The 21,908-nt window shown below is 42.5% G+C and overlaps 1 protein-coding gene across 1 annotated transcript in view; it reads left to right on the top strand.

Annotated features, from left to right (window-relative positions):
- Positions 1 to 17,713, top strand: part of SEMA5B (semaphorin 5B) — a 127,813-nt gene extending 110,100 nt beyond the window's left edge. The window contains exons 20-21 of the mRNA XM_062498291.1: positions 319 to 524; positions 17,558 to 17,713. Coding sequence (XP_062354275.1) covers positions 319 to 524; positions 17,558 to 17,713 — 362 coding nt within the window. The remainder of the gene's footprint in view (positions 1 to 318; positions 525 to 17,557) is intronic.
- The last annotated feature ends 4,195 nt before the right edge of the window (positions 17,714 to 21,908 follow it).

The following is a 21,908-nucleotide window of genomic DNA, read 5'->3' as shown; positions in this document are numbered from 1 at the left end:
GTATGGCTCATTTCTTTAGCTGTCAGCTTAACATAATGTTTAGTTTCAATATCAATAGAGGGGAGAGAGGATAGACAGGGAGGGAGCTTTGAGAAAACAATGCATGAACCTGTTAAGCTGCACAAGGCAGAGCTGCAGTGGGGAGACCGATTTGCGGGGAGATTATGTCAGTTTATGTTAGAACGTAAGACTCTGGCTTCAACAGCTTATTAATGTTGATCCCGAGATGTCACTGCTCTGATTTGCACCTGTGGTCTTGTCAGGGGAGGGAAAAGGGCCGTTCTTTAAAAATAGCATCTCTTGTCATTTCCCTTGTAGGTTTTAGTCTCATCCATCTGATTGCCACTGGGGTTTCCTGTTTCTTCGGCTCCAGCCTGTTAACGTTTGTGATTTACGTGTACTGCCAGCGCTGCCAGAGGCAGTCCCAGGAGTCCACTGTCATCCACCCAACCACTCCCAACCATCTCCATTACAAGGGCAACACAACGCCCAAGAATGAGAAGTACACCCCTATGGAGTTCAAGGTAGGGTACTTGAGGAGAAATGCCACAAACAGCTTGATACTCCCTAAATAAATTCTGTATTCATGTCATGGTTGGAACTGGGTAGGTCTGTGTTTCTGTGCCCAGCTGATGGCATTATACATGGGGTTGAAAGGGCATTTAGCCGTGCTGTCACAAAGGGGTTAAAAAGCCTCATTACTGCGGTGGGATTTTGTTCTGTTTCACAGTCCTGATGAATGCCAGTCTGGCAAGTACATACCAAGATACTTCAGCCCATTCTGACTATTGAATGTATACAAATTGTCCTCTAAAAAAATCAGTGAGAGCTCAGTTCAGTGCATTGTTAGTGCCTGGTAAGAGGAAATGGAGGGGAGGAAGAATAAAAATGGAAACTTCATTGCACAAATAGCTGGGAAAATGTGCATTGGTAGGATGAGATTCTGGAAATTCTTTGGTAACTGCCAAATTGGAGTGAATGAGAAAACAGAGAGGGTTCTGCCCCCCTATATCAGTACTGGACAGAACTTACCCCAGGCAGCTGTGCAGAATTCAGTGACAGTAGCAGGGTGGGAAGGTGAAGCCTTAGGAAATGAGTGCTGAAGTGGCATGTGCTGTTGGCATGTCAGCTTGCCAAAGTGAGCACTGTCCATTATCTGAGCAGATAGGACCCAGGGTGCTGCAGACAATACCCTGAGACAGCAGCACTTCATTGGATTTGAGCATCAGTCTCCTGGTGAAGTGTGGGATCAGAGCAGTGAGCAGTGTCGTGGGCAGAGGGGTTTCATGTCACCACAGGAGGAACAGCCTGCCTAGGGTCACTGGAACAGTGTGGAGGGTTATTTGGGACATGAACACAAGCCAGAAGGGAGCCCTGCAGCTGCTTGTTCCTTCGTACAGCTACGTGCTGTTGACATTTTGATAGTCTGCCTCTGCTGGTCTGGCCCAGCTTCTCACTGAGACCCAACAATAAGGTCAGTGGTGGGATTGTTGCCACAGTGTAAACTCCCTGGGTATTGGGGACTGTTTCTATGTAGGAATTGTGTAATGATGGGCACAGGACAGCTCTCGATACATGGCTATGATTTGCAGTGTGAATGCACATCAGAAATAAGAGCTTGCATCAAATAATTTCAAAAGGGTCAGTGTTGTTTTACTGTTTTAAAGGAAATCAGTTTGAGCTGACAGATAACTGACCAGTGTGGTAATAAGAATGTGGTGAAATCCTTGCTGGGCATTGCAGCCTCTCAGAGGATCCTGCTGCCTATCAATGCAGTCTCAAAAAACCACATTTGCTAGCAAGCTTAAGGCTACAGTTGCATACAGTTTAATGAGTCCAGCATCATAATGCAAGTCAGCATAGATTTGTGGAAAGTAAATCATGTCAAGCAAATTGGATTCCTTTTACAAATTAAATAAATATTGATCTAGATAGGAGGGAAGCAGCAGACATATCAGGATTTTCTGAGACTTTTATCAAAGTTTCACGGGATGTATTATTCTACACACTCTGCATATACAGGTTCAGTAATAAATTATTAAGACAGGTAAAGAACAGGGATTTGATCTTGAAAGCATCAAACTTCCCTGTAATCTTTTCAGTTATGGGAGCTGCTGTGGCAAAGTCAATAGGAAGACCCGGATTAAAAAGGCTTGCAGGAATAAAGAAATGAGCAAGAGTATCCCTTGTTTCTTATATAGCAAACAATAAAGAAAAGAGACAAATTTATTTTTGTAGCCAGAAGCAGGTGTGAGAGGGTTGTATTTGTGTTAGCATTTTGTTCATGATTTATACTGTGCTATCATGTGTTATCAGATGATGCTAAAATAGGCAGAGTGGTTAAAATTTAGAAGGATGAGGTTGTTCACAGACGATCTTGATCAATTGGGTAAATGGGTTATGAAATGCACTATGTCTATGTCAAGTGGCACAGTGAAGTAGAAGTAATAACAAAGCTAAGCAAAGTTTAAAATAGCAGCAGATTAGTTAATGTAGTGTCAGGAGGGAGTTGACCTTTTTGATAGATCCATCTCTGAATACTTGATCTAGTGTATAGTAACAGTGAGCAGCTGTTAGAGTCTTCTTTCGAGGGACATAAAGAGCTTAGGCATTAGATCAAGTTTTGGAAAGTCTGTTTTATTTAAAGGAAGGCATTAGCTAACTGAGACTGTATGACTTGCGCTGGGGGGAGAAGGGACTTGGACACAAGGAGAGATAGACCAGATGGGACTTATTTACTGAATGTTAGGAAGTGAAAGAGTTCACGTGCATAAATCTGCAGTCATTGGACAGACCAAAGCTAAATGTTTAGGAGCAAGGGGCTACTTGCTGAGAAGAACTCAAAGTCATACACTTCAGAGTGGTGAATGAGGCAAAGAGATTTACAGAAAGAGCAAAATCTATTTGTCAGTCTAATGAAGCCTCCTTTTCTCCATTCCTGTTTATTATATCCTTCTGCTCACCTTCTCTATTGCCCCTCCTTTTCTAAGCTCTGGGCTGAAATTTCTCATTTCATACTACAAATCTGTCAGTCCTCAGTGTTCCCTTGAAGCATATAACATTAATGAAGTAAAAGGAAAGGCTCTGTGTGCTCTGTGCTGTGTAATTACTTATGGAACTTGTTATTAGCCGCATTTATATTTAGGAAAAACTGATAGATTTTTTTGAGGGTCAGAAGGGAGTTTTTCATGCCTTCAAGGAGCATGTGTGATTTTATTGTGATGCCACCCAATTAGCATTAAAATTCTGGAGAAGCCAAAATTCACCTTCCTGAAAAGGAGGGCTGGACTGAGCTTGGATATAGGCTATCTGAATTTAAAATATATACATGTGAAAGAAAGAGGAAGTACCTGAGATTCCAGATTCTAAACCCAAATAAGTTTCTATTCAGCAGATACCAAGAAAACCACCCTCCATTTTTTTAATGAAAATGAAAGGATAATTTTAGGTTTGAATGTGTGTGTGTGTGTGTCTGTGTGAAAGAGTTAATAACTCCAGGATTAAGGAAAATAGAATATAGACTACTTTTCAGTAATAGAAAACGATAATACACAGTGACATGATGGTAGCAGAAGGCTGGCCATATGCACCAATCTATTATTTTCCATTCTTTGATAATAATAAGCCTTCTGCAACCATCTTTAGTTTGTTTTCATCTTGAAATATCTCTGCTGTACAACCAGCAGGTGAACACTGTAGAAAGTTTGGCAGTGTTACATTCAAATGTACAGCACTGAATGCAAACTCATAAATCAAGGTAAATTTTATATGAAGGCAGATTTTAATGAAGGAAGTGCTAGCTGATGTGAGCCTTGTTGGCTATTTCAGCACAGCAGTGCAGTAATGCAGATCAGATGTAAATACCATACATAATGGTGACCTATTGATCATGTAGCTGATGCTAACTTGCATAGGCAGTGTTTTGCAGAAGCATGTTTTATTTTTGTTGGCTCTTTTTCCCTTCCTGTACTGCTTTCTCAAGAATGATGTGAGGTTATTATTAGTTATTTTAGCCAGGATGTCTTGAAAGATTTCATGCATATGCATTTGCCAGCAACACGTTGATTTTGATTTGGTATTCACAGATCGTAGGGGAGAGACCTTTTGGGTCACCTAATAAGCAGTTCATGTTTCATTAATTGGTTGAAGTTCAAACAACACTCTGACAATATTGAAGACTGTGCAGAACAAAAGCATAATGAAATAAAAATTATCTGCTCTTCACATTTTGGCGTGACAGGTTACAGAACCACCTACAACCTTCCCAGTACTGCCACCCCGATTAGATAATAACTGACTATCAAAGCAGCAAGGAGATTCTCTTTTTAACATCCTGCTACAGCTGCTCCATGCCTTCTGTGAGTTACTTACCAGAGCTGTGCTGATGGAAAGCCAGATGATCCTGCAGCAGAAGCAGGAGGATGTAGGGTCAAGATTGAGCCCTTGTGAATTAGGATCTCTCGGAACAGCCACACATGGAGAAAGGGTTTGGACTGAACTTCTTCCTATTGCTAAATCTTCTGCCAATAAAGACAGCCAACATTTTATTCTACACAGGATTTGGACAAAGACATCTGCATATTGGTCCAAATCCAAAATTCAATGGCCTTTGGATCAGGCCAAATGGGATCAGTGAGAAATGTAAGTTTGCAGGATGGTTTTCATGATGATTCTGCAGATTTTCTTTGTGATTGTGCTGGATAGATCTCCCTCTCTCCTTCCTTCCTTCAGCACAGCTTCAGTCGTGAGTCATGCAATAAAACTCTGTACTGATGTGTCAAATAAGCTGAGGAAGCACCTGAGCATTGCATCTTCTCTGGCACCAGCACTGCTGTTGTAGGAACTAAGGGCCAAACACTGAAGCAAAACAATAATTTCAAAGATTAAATTTATTGTGGGAAAAGATGAGGTGAGAACTGAGATTGCAGGATATGGCAATGAAAGAGGGAAACTAAGTGTTTGATGTATCGCTTGATATCTGAATTTTCTAGGACATTAGAACAATACACATTAACTTCAGTAGAACTGTGAGTCCTGCACTTGCCTAAAATGATACAGCAGATGTAGATGCAGTTAGCAGAAAATGGGGGAAATAATCAGTACATCACACTTGGACTCTGTATAAATTAGAAGCTGCAATGAATAATTTCTAATGAAGTGAGAACAATGCTGTTGGGAAACAAATGATAGAGTGCAGAGCAGACACCCCCTGCAAAGGACCCCGGGCCCTGTGATCCACACTTCATTACTAGTCCCAAATAATTCATGGTAATAAAATACTAACATGGAGAGCTGAGACACAGAAACCAATTCTGTCTTTGGAAGATGAATCCTTCTTTAAAAAAAACAACAAGCTGGGTGTTTGGTGTGGCTTTCAACCTTGCAAAAATTAGCAAAAAGAATATTAGTTCAGTTGGTTCAAGCATGGTGCTAATAATGCCAAGGTTACTTCTTATGGGCCATTCTCTTGAGAGACGGACTGGATGATCCTTGTGGGTCCCTTCCAGTTCAGAATATTCTGTGATTTCATTCTGTGGGAAAAAAAAAAAAAAGTAGAGCTTAGGGTATAGGAAAGTGAATCTCTGTATGGATTTTAAATGTCTCTCTTTTGGTGATGGTCACTTTCATTGCTGCTGAAAATCACGCCTTTTTATAGAGAAGAGGCAGCCAGTGGTTTAAGTTAAAGCTATTTAAACTGCTGTCAAGTGCCCTAGAGGAATGTTTGTCAAAGTCAGCCTTGGTCTCTGAGGATGTTTGCTTCTCCATGGAAAACTTTGTGTTTCAGTGTCCTGTCACTTAATTTGATGTGTTGCTACTTCAACTAAAATTGGCTAACCCATTTATTTTTTGTGATCACAGCACATACATTGATAGCACTGTGATATAAGCTTTTTTCTTTTCCCAGTGACCCTTACACTGTGCATCGTTCAAGCCCTAGAAAGTGGCTGTAAAGTGCACATATAAAGCAGTAGTTGATGATACCCAATGTTATCAAAAGTTATGAACAGTCTCCCCCAGGTATTTGCTTTAGCTGCGTGGTGTTAGCTGATATAATCAGATGGGGGAAAAAAGCCATATATATATATATACACGCATATACACACACACACATATATATATAAATATATATGTATAGTGAATCAGAGTGAAATATAAATTCTGTTCCCAGTGAATTTCATGTTTAACAAAGGCTATTTCCCTTGAACAAAGTAGCATTTAAGAACATTAAGTGCTTGAATGGCAGAGTATGTATTTTTAGTACTTACCATGAGCATAGTATTTGAAATAGAATAGTAGGGGCAGGGGGTTGAATTGGCAAAGAAGCATTGTGCCCTTTCTTGTATGATCCTGCAGTTGCAAATATCACTTCAGGGGACTCTTGATTTGCATAATGCCTACTATGAAGGGAAAGCAAGAGAGCTTACTGATGGGGAAAAAAGGATTAAGTGGTGCGTCTCAGTCAAAATCTATTAGTGTCTTTTCTCCCTTTATATCATTGGCTCAAATTGAGCAGTCAAGCATGCCTGGAGGTGTGGCTGTCCTGGGATGATTGTGCCCAGAGAGGGATGTGCTTCTCCCAGCGCTGTCCCCACCCCGTGGCAGCAGGGGCTCAGCGGGTTGCTGTTCGTGAGTCACAGATACCGCACTTGCATAGATAAAGTATTTAAGAGTAGGGGAGGTTGCCAATTCAGATCTGAGTGTTACCTTGCTCCTGCTCCCTCTGGGATGTTAAGCAGCTGCTCACAGCAGTCCCCCGATGGGAATTGAGTGCTCCCTCCATCTGCTTTTCATGCAAACCCTTGCTGCTCCCTATAGGGTGGGAATCCTCACTGTTCCCTCTTCCCCACCATTTTTAAGAGAGTCTGGCATTTGGGATGACTTTCTGTTTTTAAGCCACGTTAAGAAGTTTAGACACTGTGGGTAGATGCTTCATGGTAATCCTGCCATGTTTTTCTCTTCGTTGACTCAGGCTTCTCTGCTCCCTCTTTAGAACCAGGCATACCTCCTGTGCGGCCAGGTTAGGGCGTGCTCTGCCTTCTCACAGGCTAGATCATCATGGACACTCACATGAGCCTTTCTTTGGAGTTGTATTACTGCAGCTGTGATAATCTGTTTGTAGGCAGACAAATTTTGGTTTGTTTTTAATTAGATCAATGAGTGTAGCTGAAAAATCTGGCAGGTTTTTGAACATGTGAGCTGCTGTTTCAGAACTGAAGACAGACGGATGTGTTCTAAAGCTTATCTGATTTTCCAGCTACACTCATTGATCTAATGACTGATATTACCTTTTTCTCGCAATTTTCCCCTTTCCTAATTTCTCTGAGGTCGACATGTACATGCCTGCTCCCACTCAGCTGTGCTGGAAGAATAATTAATTGAAGAACTACAGGAATGGGCACAATAAAATTGCACTGGACTTGCTGCTGCTTACTTACATGACTTCCCTCTACTGGTCAGCAGAGAAATATTTCAAATATACCCTTCCCTCATTTGCTCAAAGTTAATGGTTCTCCCTTGGTCCAGGTGCTTTTCCCCTTTTGTCACTTCAAAGCTCTGACTAGAAGTGTTATGTGTATTAGCTGAACCAGGAAATCCTCACTGCCACCAAGATGTGCAGGAGGAATTAGTTATGTGTTTGCAGAAGACTTTAAAAGGAGCCATGAAAGAGGCAGGGAGCTAAAGTAAGGGAGAGGGTAATATTAGACAAATAATAAATACCAGAAAAAATATAACCTTTGTGCTACACCTGGAGACGAGCTGCCTTGCTATTCTTAAACAGTTCCACTTGCAAATAATGGATTCTTAAGTAGAGTTATAAAGAAATTGAGCTATGTGCATACAAAATAAAGATAGCTGTGTCAGTATTCAGGACTAGAACTCAGTTTCCAGAATGTTTGGCAGCTCTGAATGAGGACAGATGAAATACCTGAGCTTTTTTTTCTGGACCATGACTGCTGAGTCCTGAAGAGTCATTGAGAGCTCAGGGCTGCTAAGAATGCACTAGCTGCTGCCACAACATGGGCTGCACAGGCTGGGACAACGCTACAGCCACAGCCACTTTTCTTGGTGTATCATTTATATATACACAAGAGATTTGGCATAGGGGAAGCGGGAGCGGCTCTGCCCGCATTCCCATACAGCTGGGGGAATCCTCATTACGTCAGCTCTAGTATCATCCTGAGATTTGGCACAAAGCATGTGAATAAAGGAAAGAACTGAAAATCTGTGGATGAAGGAATCTAGATGGACTGTATCCTAGAGTCTCTGAGAACCAGCTAATGAACAAGTCCAATTGCCTTTATAAATATCATGGACCTTAGGCAAACCCCCAGTTCCCTGAATTGCAAAGGTAATACAAAAGTGTTAGTGAGAGAACAGCCAATTTCTGCCCTGCTAATTGAGTCACTGTTAAGCTACAAAAGTCCAATGCACTAAAGTCACACAAGTAGTTCAAATAAGTCTGTGTGGGAAACATCAGTTGGATTTGGGGATAAGACAAAACATCTGTGAGCATACGGGCCCACAGTCGCTAGAGAAAGCCTGGACCTTCCCCATTCAAGCAAGCACATCAATGGGGTCTTAAATCCCGCTCTGTCTGTAAAATTTGGCAGTCAGGGCCATACTAGAGAGTGAAACCAGGAGAAAAAAATGGGATTGACTCGACTGTGCTTTCAGTTACAGCAGTGGAAACTCATTGAAACAAATCTGTGTCAGTATTAATATGCAGGAAGATCTGAATTAATATTTGAGAGGCAACATATCACATATCCCAGTGAAATGAAAGGTGGTTCAGTTGAGCTGACAGCTGAGCCAAGACCAGCTGAGCAGGGAGAAATCAAATATAATCACTTTTTGCACAGAGATTGAGCTGCAGATTCTCAGCTGGTAAAAAAACATAGCTTCACTCGTCCATACATCTAAAGAAAAGAGGGTGGTATTGGTGTCTTAAATAATCTTGTGATGTGTAAATAGAAATTGGCTTGGACAGGAAGGCTGCTGTAGAGATTGAAACCCAGCTAATGGACTGTGAAGATCGGGCAATTGTTGATGGGAACAGGGCTATGGGGAGGAGTTGTTTGGGGCACTGCAAGCAGTAATGCAAGGTTTGGCTTTATTTAATATCTTCACTAACGAGCTTGGAGAGAGTGCAGTCAGTGTGTTAATTAAATGAGCAGAAGATATTAAACTGGGAGGTGTGTCCAAAAAACAGCCACTGGTATAGAAATAATGGAAAATAACCTGAGGAGGTTACAAATGTAGAGAGGAAATAACAAGGTGAGAGGCAACATGGGGAGAAAACAAAGCAATCCTGAGGAAAGTAATAAAAAGCAGCTATTTAGAGGGTAGGAGAATTTGGAAAGCAGTAAGACTATAGGAGATTGCATGGAGTTAGCAGATGGCAAATTGGGCCCAGTTTTTACTTTTATTTTTATTTTTACTACTTCTTTTTTTACCACTGCAGTTACACCTTTGCAATTCTCAGGCTAAATGCAGCACTGTAGGCTGGCACGAGGCTGCATGACTTGTGCTGGTGATTCACCAGAATAAGCAGCTCTGAGGCCATCCAAAACCTTAAGGCTGTTTGCTCCAGTATGAGTGCAGTGAGGCAGTGAGAACTGCCCCCCAAATAGCCCCAGACTAGTTACCATCAGCTGAACCCAGTAGAACCCACTGCTCCCAACCATCATCTGCACCCAGAGTGACTATTAATGCCAGTTTTACAGGGCCATGATTACCCCTCTGGTGAATTTGTCTGAGTACTGGAGCGTGTGCTGGCTCAGGTGCTGTAGCTGAGGGGCTGAGGCTCTCTAGTAACACTCTTGTATGCGTGGGGCATTCACCAAGGCACAGGAGTGCAGCGAGGAGACAGTTTACACCTTCCCACACAGCTGAGATCATGTCTGCTATATGCTGTGCATCAGCTATATTGGGAGGCAGCTGGGGCAGCCTTGAATTCCTCTTTTGTGTCTGGACACCATGTCCTGGGTGTTGCCACCACCAAATCATAGGCAAGCCGGGGCTAAATTGCAAGCTTTAGGCTAGACACCTGCCCCTTGCCAGTGGGAGGATTTCCATGACCTCCTCAGACTTCAGTTTCCAGTTCAGAAAAATACTTCAGTTTGCCTTACTATTACATGCAATTTGTTTTGCCATCTTACTCATGTGCTTGAAGTCAGAGATGTGCCAAAGCATCCTTCTGACAATAGTCCTTTATGTTGCCAACTCTGAAGAGTTTTATAAGTTTACAATGGCAGTAATATAACTTCACTCCCTCCTAAGTACAAGGATAAAATAGCTATTTTCAAACAGCTATAGATAACTTTAGCTATTCATTTTCTGATAATTGGATGCTAGTTCTATTGTCAACCTGAGCACATCTACAGATGCTGCCGTCATTTGGGGATTGTTTAATTTATTTACCAATAATAGTGAACAAAGACTCTCCAGTCTAAAAATATGGTAAGCTTCCATCCAAAAAGAACATGCAGTCATAAGTTTAGTGTCCCAGCGGGATTTTTTTGTATCTCTTTTTGAGACGAATAACCTTCTTATATAGAAAATAGGTTCCTCATCTGCACATCTACCCTTCACTGTAAATCCTGCAAACAACCTTATTGAATTCATCAGGAAAAAACTCAATATATAAACCCTGGCCACTGCTTCCTTTGACTTCACGTAGACAGAGTTTAAGAGCTTTTATAAAAGCATCAGGTGAGATAGTTTGCTTGGCATAAGACACTAAACAAATTTTAAAGAAAACTCAGAAAGAGAAATCATTTAAGTCTTAAGAATCACTCCTAGCTTGGAGTAAATACATGGGTCTCATAAGGTCCTTCTGGCAACTTTCCATTTTTCCAGGGTTATTTGTAATTCTTAGCTTGAGAGGCACAGCAGTGTTGTGGCATCCAGTTGATCAGAAGAAAGAGAGCATGTGGGTGGGCCAGACGTCATGTATTTTCTTGGTGTCAGTTATTGCCAAAAGAGGTTATTTTAGTTGTATGGTTTATTTTGTTGAAATGCAATTATTATGCTAATTATTCCCAAATTTACTGGTTAATTATAATTCCGAGGTTTCTGCCCTGGTACTTCCAGAGATGTACAAGCTTTGGGAAATGTTTCATAATATTAATGTATTTCCACAACCCTGAGTCATTTGGCTAATGTTTCTACAATGCAAAAAGTAACATCTTTTAACAAGAAGGTATGGCTGGCTCCATGAAACAGCTGATCTGCATCAAAAAGGCATTTTGTTCAATCTGATTTCACTGCGAGAAGCAAGTGGCTTAAAAGGAGCACAAAAGAACCTAAATGTTGGATCTTGGTTTCATTACATCATTGCACAATTCCCTTATCCCTCCATTTTCCTGGGGAATGAGGGGGCGTAAAGCCCATCCCACTTTGCTACAGGAGGTCTGTTGGATGTAGTTCCATGGAAAACTGGAAAGGCTGCCTCGCTTCTTTCAGGGATTGTGGGACTGAGTTCAGCAGAAGTGTTGTCCATGATTTCTGCAGCGGAAGGATGAGGGATACACATGGGCTTCATTTGGATTTACTAAGAGAAATGGCTTGGCTACAAAGTTGCTGTCTGCTCCCTGGACCCTGATTTTAGACCTTCTCCTGTGTTCATAGTGGATGATGAGGGTTAGCAGTGACTGGAGTTGTTACCCCTGGTTCCTTCCTGCCTGCACCCACTCTGTGGTGAAGGAAAAAGGAAGTTCTTTCCCTGCAGTACACTGGGACATGCAACATTGCAAACAAACTTCCAAAGTAGAAACTTAAACCTGTGCAACCATGGCACAGGCAGCACATCTCTGATGAGCCATGGAAAGGTGTGCACTGCATTGTTCAGCCTCTTCAGAGATTGAAGTGGTGGTAACCATAATTATTGAAAAATATGGTTTGAAGCTGCCCAGGGAAGGTCACCCAACTTTTTTTTTCTTTTTTACCTTTTTAAAGAGGAAGATGACATGGATGGGAAGTAGAAGAAGTGAAATTATACCTGTTCACAGAGAAATAGTGGAGAAACTGTGAGTTTCTCCAACAGAAACTGTTGGGGGAAGTTGTCCTTGCTCACTGACTTCACTGGGATTGTGGTGCTGCATAGCTGGTGAAGATTAACCTACAAAACTCCTGGGAAACTTGCTGACTCTTCCTCCACAACCCCAAAATAGAAAGGAAGATCTGGAGTTCAGAGAGAATGCTGAGCTCTGAAAAGCTGAGTGCTTTCTACATGAGCAGATTAAGGAAATCTTGCCATCATACGTTACCCTGTGGGAACTACATTATGGCCCTAATTTTGGTATTAGTTGTATGAGTATCAAATGCTTTTGTAAGTATGATTTTCACTTCAGCTTCTCAAAAATATATGGACTTCCTTTTAATTGGGAGTGGGGAGATGCCCATCTACTTTTTAAATCAAGTTTCGAAATTTTCATGACTGTATACTGAAAATTGAAACATTTGATCTGTTTATGTGTGTAAGAAATGTTTACACAGCTTATACTTGCAGCTGTAGGATGGGAGTTGGGAGTAGTACTGGAAGTCCCATACTGTTACATGTGAAATGTTTTGATACATCTGGGACAATGTAAGCAAGTAGGTCAGTGGATAATGACTTAATGATTTGGAGCAGAGGCAGAATTTGGGGAAGTAGTGGCAAGGCCTTGCTGGAGGAAAAGGAACAAATGGAAAATCTGAATAATGACTTAGGCTAAAAAATATCAAAGGAGAAAGCTGAACAAAGTGAACTGTATGCATATGGTGTGATAGGGTCATGTTTAACATTCCCAGCACTGGGCTATACCTGGGAGAAGCAGCCTGTGAGTGCATGTGAGTGCTCTGCCTCTGGTGTGAGCTGTGACCTTTCCCCTCAGACTCCTCCACTTCCAACTGCAAACACACTTGCATGAGTGATCAGATTGTTCATATAATTCCACAAATATTGAAATACTCAGGATTCTTTTGTGCTTGGCATGGACATGCAATTCACCAACAACAATATTGGATCTCTTGGTAAGATGACAGAACAATTTAATGGAGCAAGCTGCCACTCTTCTACATTCTGTTAAAGCCATAACCATCTTAGTCCATCTGAAAGCACCCCTGCTTGACAAAGCAGAGTTCCTGGATCAGAGATTCTTTAAAATTTTATTAATCATATGCCAGTGCAGCCTAGTAAAGTGTCATTTAAAGAAAGCAGTTAAAGTCAGGCCTGCTTTTGAGTGATCCACTTGGCTAGGTTAGAACATGCTGGTGGCTTTCCTTCTGCTAACAGACCCTTGAATTGAGGTTAGTGGTGAACAGACCAAAAGAAACAAGTTACATCAGCAATGCCAGGGTGGCATGGCTCGTACTGTAAGGGAGGAGACAGGTAAAAGAACCAATTGTTAGTTGAATGGAGTATTTTTCCTAAAGCACATTCCACCGGTTTTCATATTAGCTCAGTCTGGCCTCACATTTTATGTAGAATATTATGCTTGCACAAATACCAGAAGCTTCTTTCTTCTCAAGTCAGAATAGGACCAGAATGAGGGCCTGAAATGCATTTTCCTTGGGGTTTGGAATCAATCATATGTATGGCACAGAGATTTTGCCACAAGTAATTTGCAGCAGTAAACATTGATCAGGTTTTTGGTTCTTTCTCCTTACTGAGCAGACAGTTGTAAAAGATGCTGGCAAGGACAGTCAGTAGTGTTTGATATGGCAGGAAGCAGACAGTAAGAGGAAGATACAGGCTGAGCATCAGGAAAAGTGTCATTGGTGTGGTCTGGAGTTGTTCAGATGACTGACAGGTCTGTCACTCTGGAGGGCACAGGATGTCTGTGCAGGAGGGCTCAGGTTGCAAAGGCAAGTCTCTTTTCCTTCCCTGGTAACGCCTCTGGTAAGGACAGCCAGAGCTCTAGTAGTACTGAGTAGTAGTAGCAGTAGTAGTAGTAGTAGTAGTAGCAGTAGTAGTAGTAGTAGTAGTAGTAGTAGTAGTAGTAGTAGTAGTAGTAGTAGTAGTAGTAGCCCTGAGCCCTGGTAGTACTGGGGACCTGGCTCAGGGGGGCTGAGGGGATGGGACACTGGCAGGAGTTGGGCTGGGAGCCAGGATCTGATCTGTGCTGGTTTTTGTGATGGGCTGTACTTGTGCTTTGGTGACAACTCTCACCTCTCCTGTTGGGATGCATCAGTATTGCTGGGGGCATCCATGGGTGCAGCAGGTTGTTCCTATCCCACAGGAACTCCAGTGAGTTCAGGCTGTCAGGAGGCTCTGACCTCAATGGCATAACCCACACAGCGGTGGGGAAATGCCTTCAAAAAGGAATGTTGTTGACCATCTCTGTACTGTCACTGTGAAGAGCTGTGGGATGAGAGCAGGGGTTAAAACTCTGAGTAAAGCAGCACAGGAATCGACCCAGAGAGATTAACTGCAACCTCTTCTCCTGCAGAGAATGCATGAGTGTGTCTGTGTACATCTCTAAATTTCACTGCTGCCTAATTTCCCTTCTACAAAATATCAACCAATTTCTAGTGCCAAGGAACCTAATCATCTGTTTATTAAAATGAGACAGACAATAAGTTTGTGGGGGGAAATATTAAGACAGTGCACATTGATCATGCTGATTTAGGACAGTACTGCCATCGCAGCATTTCCAGAGACAAATTCTTTGCAGCTAATTGCATTATAAATGCCACTAAATCATCTTATGAGGTATTTCCCTAAGATATAAGCCCTCCATCAAAAATAAAACCAAAAAGATCAAATGACGAGTTGTGGGGTTTTTCCTAAGTAAGTATTATATGAACATAAGAAGAGAGAGAAGGAAAAATGCAAATCATGTAAATTAATTGCTAAATGTGTTGTAATGGGCTAGTTTTGAATACTGTGGAACATGCTAAAACTCATACAGATTTTCCATCTCAAAGCCAAAGAAGTTGAGTCCTGAGGTCTTTGTCCTCAGATCAAGATGGTTCTGAGCTATTGCAGGTCAGGATTTTCATCTCACTAAGTTTCAGAGGTGGCAATCCTGTCATATCATGAATCTTAACCAACCCAGACAAGGCCTGGATGCTGGACCAGCTTCAAGAGAGTCCAGAGAAACTGTGGCAGTGGGACTCAGCCTCTTCATCTTCCTTCCTGCTGTGGCTGTGGAGTTATGGTGCCAGCAGTGGATATCCTGGACTAGGAACATCAGTAGGAAACAGCAGCCATCCTGTACAGCCAGTGTGAACACCTGTGGGGCTCATCAGAGAGGAACTCCCCCAAATACTCAGTGGTAGTTCTTAGTAAAGTGCCTTTTTACAGGGAATCTCAAACTTCGTTTTTCTCAAGCTGGGTCAGAAGACACAGAAGCACAGAGCAGTTAATTGGATTTCCCGGGGAAGCATAGCAAGCACTGGAGGACTGAGGCTGGCTTCCTTGTTTCCCAGCCTCCAGCACAAAGCAGCAGACTGTTGGCCACACTACTTTAATATTTCTATGGGTGACTGGGAGCAAAGCATGACATTTCCTTTTTTACTTTCATATTGAAGAGCACAGATTCTCATTTCTTGAAAATATTTGTCACTTAGAGCGTGCCTATACAAATTCTCTCCTTGGTTCCTACAAGTGTTGCGCTGTGGGATCAACTTAGGACTCCAGACAGTGGGAGATTGCAGTCAGACCAGGAGGGAGCTGGGTCTCTTCCAGCTTTCACGTATGAGATGTTTCAGGCAGTGCTCATTTCTGCGAAACTTATTTGGTGGTTCAGCAACTGGGAAATTTCTTTGCCAGGGTATCTTTGTCACAGGAAAGCTTTTCCTCCTAACATCTTGTATGAAATTGGGAGTTGTTAGCTCCCAGGGTAGCTCTAGCTGTCAGTCTTCTGATTAGAAGAAAACATTTTCTTTTCTTCCTCCTCCTCGCTCCCTCCCCATGCAGTAAAATATTTTGATTACAAAGAAACAAGGGAGATAAATGTGGTCTGTAGTCTGTGGTCTGTGGTCTTGTCTTTGAGCCCAGGGTAGCTGATCCTTTCAGTGGTCGCAGCTGGGATGTGGACAAACCCTGACTGTGCAGTGGGCACATGCACAGGGTAAGACCCTGCTCCCCATCTGTAGGGAACCCACTACTGTCAGGTCACCCCACTGCTGCTGGGGCTGGGGGCAACAGAGCAATTTCCTTCCCCAGAAATTTCCATCTGCACCTGCTCTCAGGCAGAAAAGAGATTTCTCACCTTGCTGACAGAGCCACTTTGCCTGAAGTTCAATGGGTTGAGTAAAGCTGAAGGAGCTGGGTAGTTCATGGACTCGAGCACTAGTTAATTAGTTCTCACCTTGCCCTGAGCTGGGTCAGGCATGAGGTGTTTTTCTCAAGGGGGAACTGAGACAAAGTGGTTCGTCACTAAAGGAGCATCAGATCATGCCTGAACAACCATTAGGGCCCAGAACAACCATTAGGGCCCAGGACTAGCTGGCTCATTAGACCTCTCCATCTCTGCTCCTGACAGGAGAGATGCTCACACTCTCTTTAAATGTGCTGTTAATTAAATGTTCCCTGAAGATAAGGATGCTGTAGCAGTACGCCTAGTGTTGACTCCAAGATCAAAGGAGTGAGTTCCCTGCACAACAGCCATTAAAGGTGCACTTTGGAGCGACACAGACCAGAAATAGGCATAAGAAATTTAAGCCGGGAGTTAGATGAAAAAACAGTGATAAAAGTATCTCAGACAAATTCACAGAAATCAGATGACTAGGAGGTAAGAGAAAGTTACATAGAGTTATTGCACACATACACACAAGGTGTGATTTTATCCTTGTACATAAGTAACAGCGGGCATAGCAATGGGCTTTAATCTGGGGAGAGGGGGACATCTGCTTGCTGGTGGGAAGAGGGGAGGGAGAAAAAAAAAAACATTTCTAAATTTTTTTGGTAAAACGGGCATTTGTCGTTCTCATTTTTTATGTTATTGTTTCCAACAATTGTTACGTGGTTGTTAAATTTTTTGAAGTAATTTTAGATTTTCCAAAAGTGACCATGATTTGTTACTTATACTGTAGCTTACAGAAGTGACACACTTAATATCGGGGGGTCCAAACCTGGATATCTACCAATGGAGATGGAGATCAGGTAAATGCACACCTGCTCTTCCAAAGAGGAAAAGCTGCCGTTTGGCACCTGGTTTGAGAGGGAGCCACAGGCTGTACCATGAACATTTTGGACGAGGTTAGAACTGAGCGCTGCCATTAATGCCAACCTTCGTGTAGGCCCAGCATGGCTTTGTGTGACAATGGTGTTCAGACAACATGCCATCCACCAGGAGACTCCACGTCCCTGGAGAAGGCTCTGGGTCCATCCCCAGCAGTAGCTGAGCTCAGGGCTGCTAAGGGAGACCTGGCAGGAGCTGTGGTCCCCAAGCCCAGCCCCATAGCGAGTGCGAGGTGCCAGCTTGCTCTCCCAGCCGGAGGGAAGGTGGTGGTGGCTGCAGCAGAGTCCGTGCTGGAGAAGGCAGGTGAGAGGGAGGTGCCTGCAGGTAGAAAAGAGTAATCGTGTGGCACTGTGGCCATGCCTGTCATCTCCTCTTCTCTTTTACAGACACTTAACAAAAACAACTTGATACCAGACGACAGGACCAACTTCTACCCGCTGCAGCAAACCAATGTGTACACAACAACCTATTATCCCAGTACACTGAATAAATATGATTATAGGCCTGAGGCCTCCCCTGGAAGGACCTTTACCAACAGCTGATGAATGGACAGATCCTATGGGACTGGATAACTTCCTATATGATTTTTTTTAAATTGATTTTATGGACCAAATACCGGCCCAGCTTCTAGATGTAAATATTGTACAGTAGGGTCTTTTCTTTTCTTTGGTTAATTGTGTTTCTTGTAAACAGCACATCTCCTTAAAAGGACAACAATTCAAATGGACCATTCTGCAGAGCTTTTGTGGATGTTTGTCTGGAGATGGCTCTTCTACTGCAACTGTTCATGGCTGGAAGGTCAGTGTGCTGTCCAAGGCTGCGGTTGTCGAGGAAGGGGCTGTGTGCTGGGCTTGGTGGCCATTGAGCAGCCACACACAACACATGTGAGCATTCCAAGCATGGCAAGAGGTGGCTCCTGGTGCAGGGCTGGATGCATCCTTCCTGAGACAGGACAACAATGGGGAACTGGATGACACACAGCTCATGGGACAGGCCAAACAGGGCTCCATCATGCCAACAACTTGAACATTTTCTTTTTCCTTTGTTTTTAATTTTTGATTTTTTTATGTTTCTGGGAAAAAAAAAGAAGTAGTAACTTTCTAGGGCAGTGTTGCCTGTATCTTCAACAGAATCTTTTCATATTACAGGAAATACTCTCTGCAGCCTTCTTTGGTAATATGCAGTTCAGCTGATGAGAAACAACACAAACAAAGTGCATTATCCAAAGAAGCTTTCCAGAATGTTTCCAATCTTAATTAAGAGAAAATTATACAGGCAGTGAGATGCTGAGAAAAGTAAATGTTGGAATAACATTGGAGACATGAACTTGGAGTGCCTAACAAACAAAGATGTTTATATCACTGGAAAAAGAGATGTGATGATTGCCGCACCAGAGCCATGGGCTTTTTTTCTTTCTTCCTTTTTCTTTTCTTCCTAAACAGTGTTAACTCTTTTTGTTCTAGCTTTGATCCTGATTGTGTCTGCCATGAGAGGCAACTTTAGAGGCCATGCTCTTCTTGTGGGAAATCACCATGCTTTGGGCTAATATTTCGTCTTGTTTTATTATCGGGGTTTAGTTCATATACTTTAAAAAAATTAGTGATTCTGACTTTGCAGGGGGAAAGTATTTTTTTAAGGAATGTTTCCATAGTCTGACATGACCCAGAAAGTCTGCTGCACATTCTTATAGCGTCTTCCAGTCAGTACTCTCTGAAATAGTAACACAGCTGAGTAATGTGCATTGTTTGCTGATATTTCTTCAATTTTTCTGAGAAAAAACAACCCAACAAACAAATGCTACTGCAGCTATTGAAGTAAATTGGAGCATTTTTAAACAGTATATCCAGCCTTGAAATGTAATTCTGTGTATGTGTGTGACTGTGTCTATAAGAACTGTATTAGTCTGATGCAGAAGCCATGTTGTCTACAACCAGATGTTTGTCTGACATAACTGTTTGGCAAAAAGGAAACTTATTGCTGGTGCTTAATGTACAACTACATCCAGTGTGTTAGCAATGTGAACAAGTTCGCCTCTGTTATCATTCAGTGTTTCTAAATATTTATGATGAACTCCTGATGCTAAGTATTTTAGAATGTCGCAATACTGAGCATGAGATAAAAGTACACCCTGAAATACGCATGAGCTCCATGTGGTGCTGAGCTTGGCTTTGTTGTCTGCACCTTCCCCGAGCAGTGCTGTGCTCGGTCTGTTCCCAGCAGTCCTGTCTGTCCCCGCTTGGTTTCAGATTTTGCTGTGAGCCGGCGTCGGTTGTTTCTCAGTGCTGTTCCTTTGCAGTTGCTTGTTTGGAAGCCCAGCTTGGGCCGTGTACTCAGCTCTTTCATGAAGGCAGCTGTAGGAAATGAAGAAAGCCTGTGTTGCTCGTGACAAGTATATTGTCTTTCCTGTGAGGAAGAGCCAATGTGACTCTGCAAGCCTGTGTGTTACAGAGGTTTGACCAGAGGGCAAGTATAAAATAGTGTCCCATTTTTAAATTATTTTGTTTGACTTCAGTTTGCAGTGATTGAAAGCTGTAGGGATATTTGTAATAAAGTGGGGTTATTAGCACTGCCACAAGGACACCTTAGGCTCAACAGTGCCCATCATTTTCAGCAGCTGCTTTTCTTATTTAACAGCTCATCCTGTTTCTGCTCTGGTCTCACCAGGTGAAATAAATGGGGCAGAGGGAGGGAGAGAGAGAGAGATGCCCTTAAAGAGATTTTAAGCAGCAGAGTTAGGAGATGGTGCAGACCTAGAAGCCTATGTGAAGCACCTGCTGCAACTCTCCAAGTTGGCACAGTGGTTCAGCAGCCCTGAACCCCCAGCAGGACAGCCAGGCAAGAGCAGCTGGAACAGAGTGGGATCACCAGGGAAGCAGGATAGCACTGGTGGCAGGTAGCCTTCAGGGAGGCTTTTCCCAGGCCCCGAAATCGCATCTGAGGAGTGATGACTTTGTGCCTTGTGCCATAATGAGTTCACCCTGTCTCACTGAATTTCCACATGGCCCTCAGCAATATTTAAAATTCTGACTTAAAGTAGTTCTAACAAGTATGTAGCCCAAGGGATGGAAATTATTACATTAGACTATCAGGATGGGATTTCCCAGCTTTAATTATGTGATTCAGGAGAAAACACTGGCTCCCAAGATCATTCCAGCCATTGTAAAATCAAAGCTGTCTCTGAGCTTCCCCATCAGAAGATTCCCTGTATTAACACACTGTGCAATTACCAGGCACGTGGCAAGATTGCAGCTGGAGTTTGAGGGGATGCAAGCAAGTCAAACCTTGCAATTATCTCAATTTTCTGTTTTTCCTTTCTCTTTTCCCTTCTCCCCTTTTAATTTTTTTTTTTCCATTTTTGGCTTCACAGAATAACATGATGTAAACTGATTTCTTTTTCCCAGAGTACCATATGACATTATTTAAATGTTCAAGTCACCAAGATGGGTGATTACTGCCATTGTGCTCAGGAGGTGGATATTTTGTAGGCTATTGGAGGGCAGATGCTTTGAGGGTGGTGCATGTGGGTATAGTTTCATCAAGACATTCCTTCTTATCAACCATCCAAATGGATTCAGCCCTTTTTCATATAATTGGCAATCACAGCAGGGGGCTGTAGTCTCCATTCGAGCAGAAAGCAGAATCCAGGAGAGATTGAAAAAAAGAAATCAGAACGCTGTATTACTCAATTAATGTTTGCAGGAGAGAGCAGTTCTTTGAGGACAATGTTAATGCTGTGTGAGAGTTGCATTTTTCATGAGCTCTCTAATATGTGGCAGGTTAACAACACCACGTGCAGAGAGATTCTTGCAGTCCAAGTAATTTGGCACCTTGAGCATCAGGTCTGTAATATCTGTAGAAGTTTGAGTTGCTCCTGCAGCTGGATGTTAAACTTGCTAAAATTTCCTATTCCTAACACCATCTTAAACTGGAGTGGAAATGCATTTCCTTTGGGAGCATTGCTTTCCAGAAAGTTCATTATGCTATATGTATAATTCTTTTTCCCTTTACTTCTAAGACAGAGAAAAGGAGCCCTGGGTGGTTCCTCTGTAGGTCTGGAGACACTGTGTCTCTGCAAACCCTTTGGATAGGATTCAGGTGTACAGGACATGAAATATGATGGAAATCTTATAGCCAAGTATGTAGTGGAAACATCTGTAATTAGGCCATTCTCTCTTTTTCCATGGAAGCTGCCCTTCTCCCAGTGGGGGGGTGTGTGCCTGGTGCTGTTATCCAGGGATGTTGTGCCATTGCTGTCGGGTTTTCCTTGAGCAGTTGCCAGTAACTCACAACTCACTGACAGACAAACTACTTGAGGATCAAACCCTCACATAAGAGGTGCTGTTGCTCTAAAGGTGCACTTGAATGTTCAGCATATGATCCAGGGCTGCTCTTAAATGTATGACCTGTACAGATACTACAGGAGAATAACATTGATTGTCTAACCACCACTGTTCCTACTGCCTTATGTTCAGAAAATGAAGTGTTTGCTTTGCAATCAACAGAGAGCAGGAATGGAGCCCATGTCTGATGCAGACAATTTGATGCCTCTGGTGATAATCTGCTGTTCAGCCCACCTGGAGAGAAAACTGCTGTCCATTGAGATTGATTTATTCTTTGTACCAAATGTAGTGGGGGAGTGTTTTATATATATAGATATATATATATAAATATATATATATATAAATGTAAATGTAAAGTTTCTGTAACAACTTACTCTTCTTTTTGTAACAGTGTATA

This window comes from Cinclus cinclus, chromosome 9 (assembly GCF_963662255.1).
Source record: "Cinclus cinclus chromosome 9, bCinCin1.1, whole genome shotgun sequence".
NCBI classification, from domain to species: Eukaryota; Metazoa; Chordata; class Aves; order Passeriformes; family Cinclidae; genus Cinclus; species Cinclus cinclus.
The sequence above is the reverse complement of the archived record's forward strand: the minus strand, read 5'-3'. Positions and strand labels throughout refer to the sequence as shown.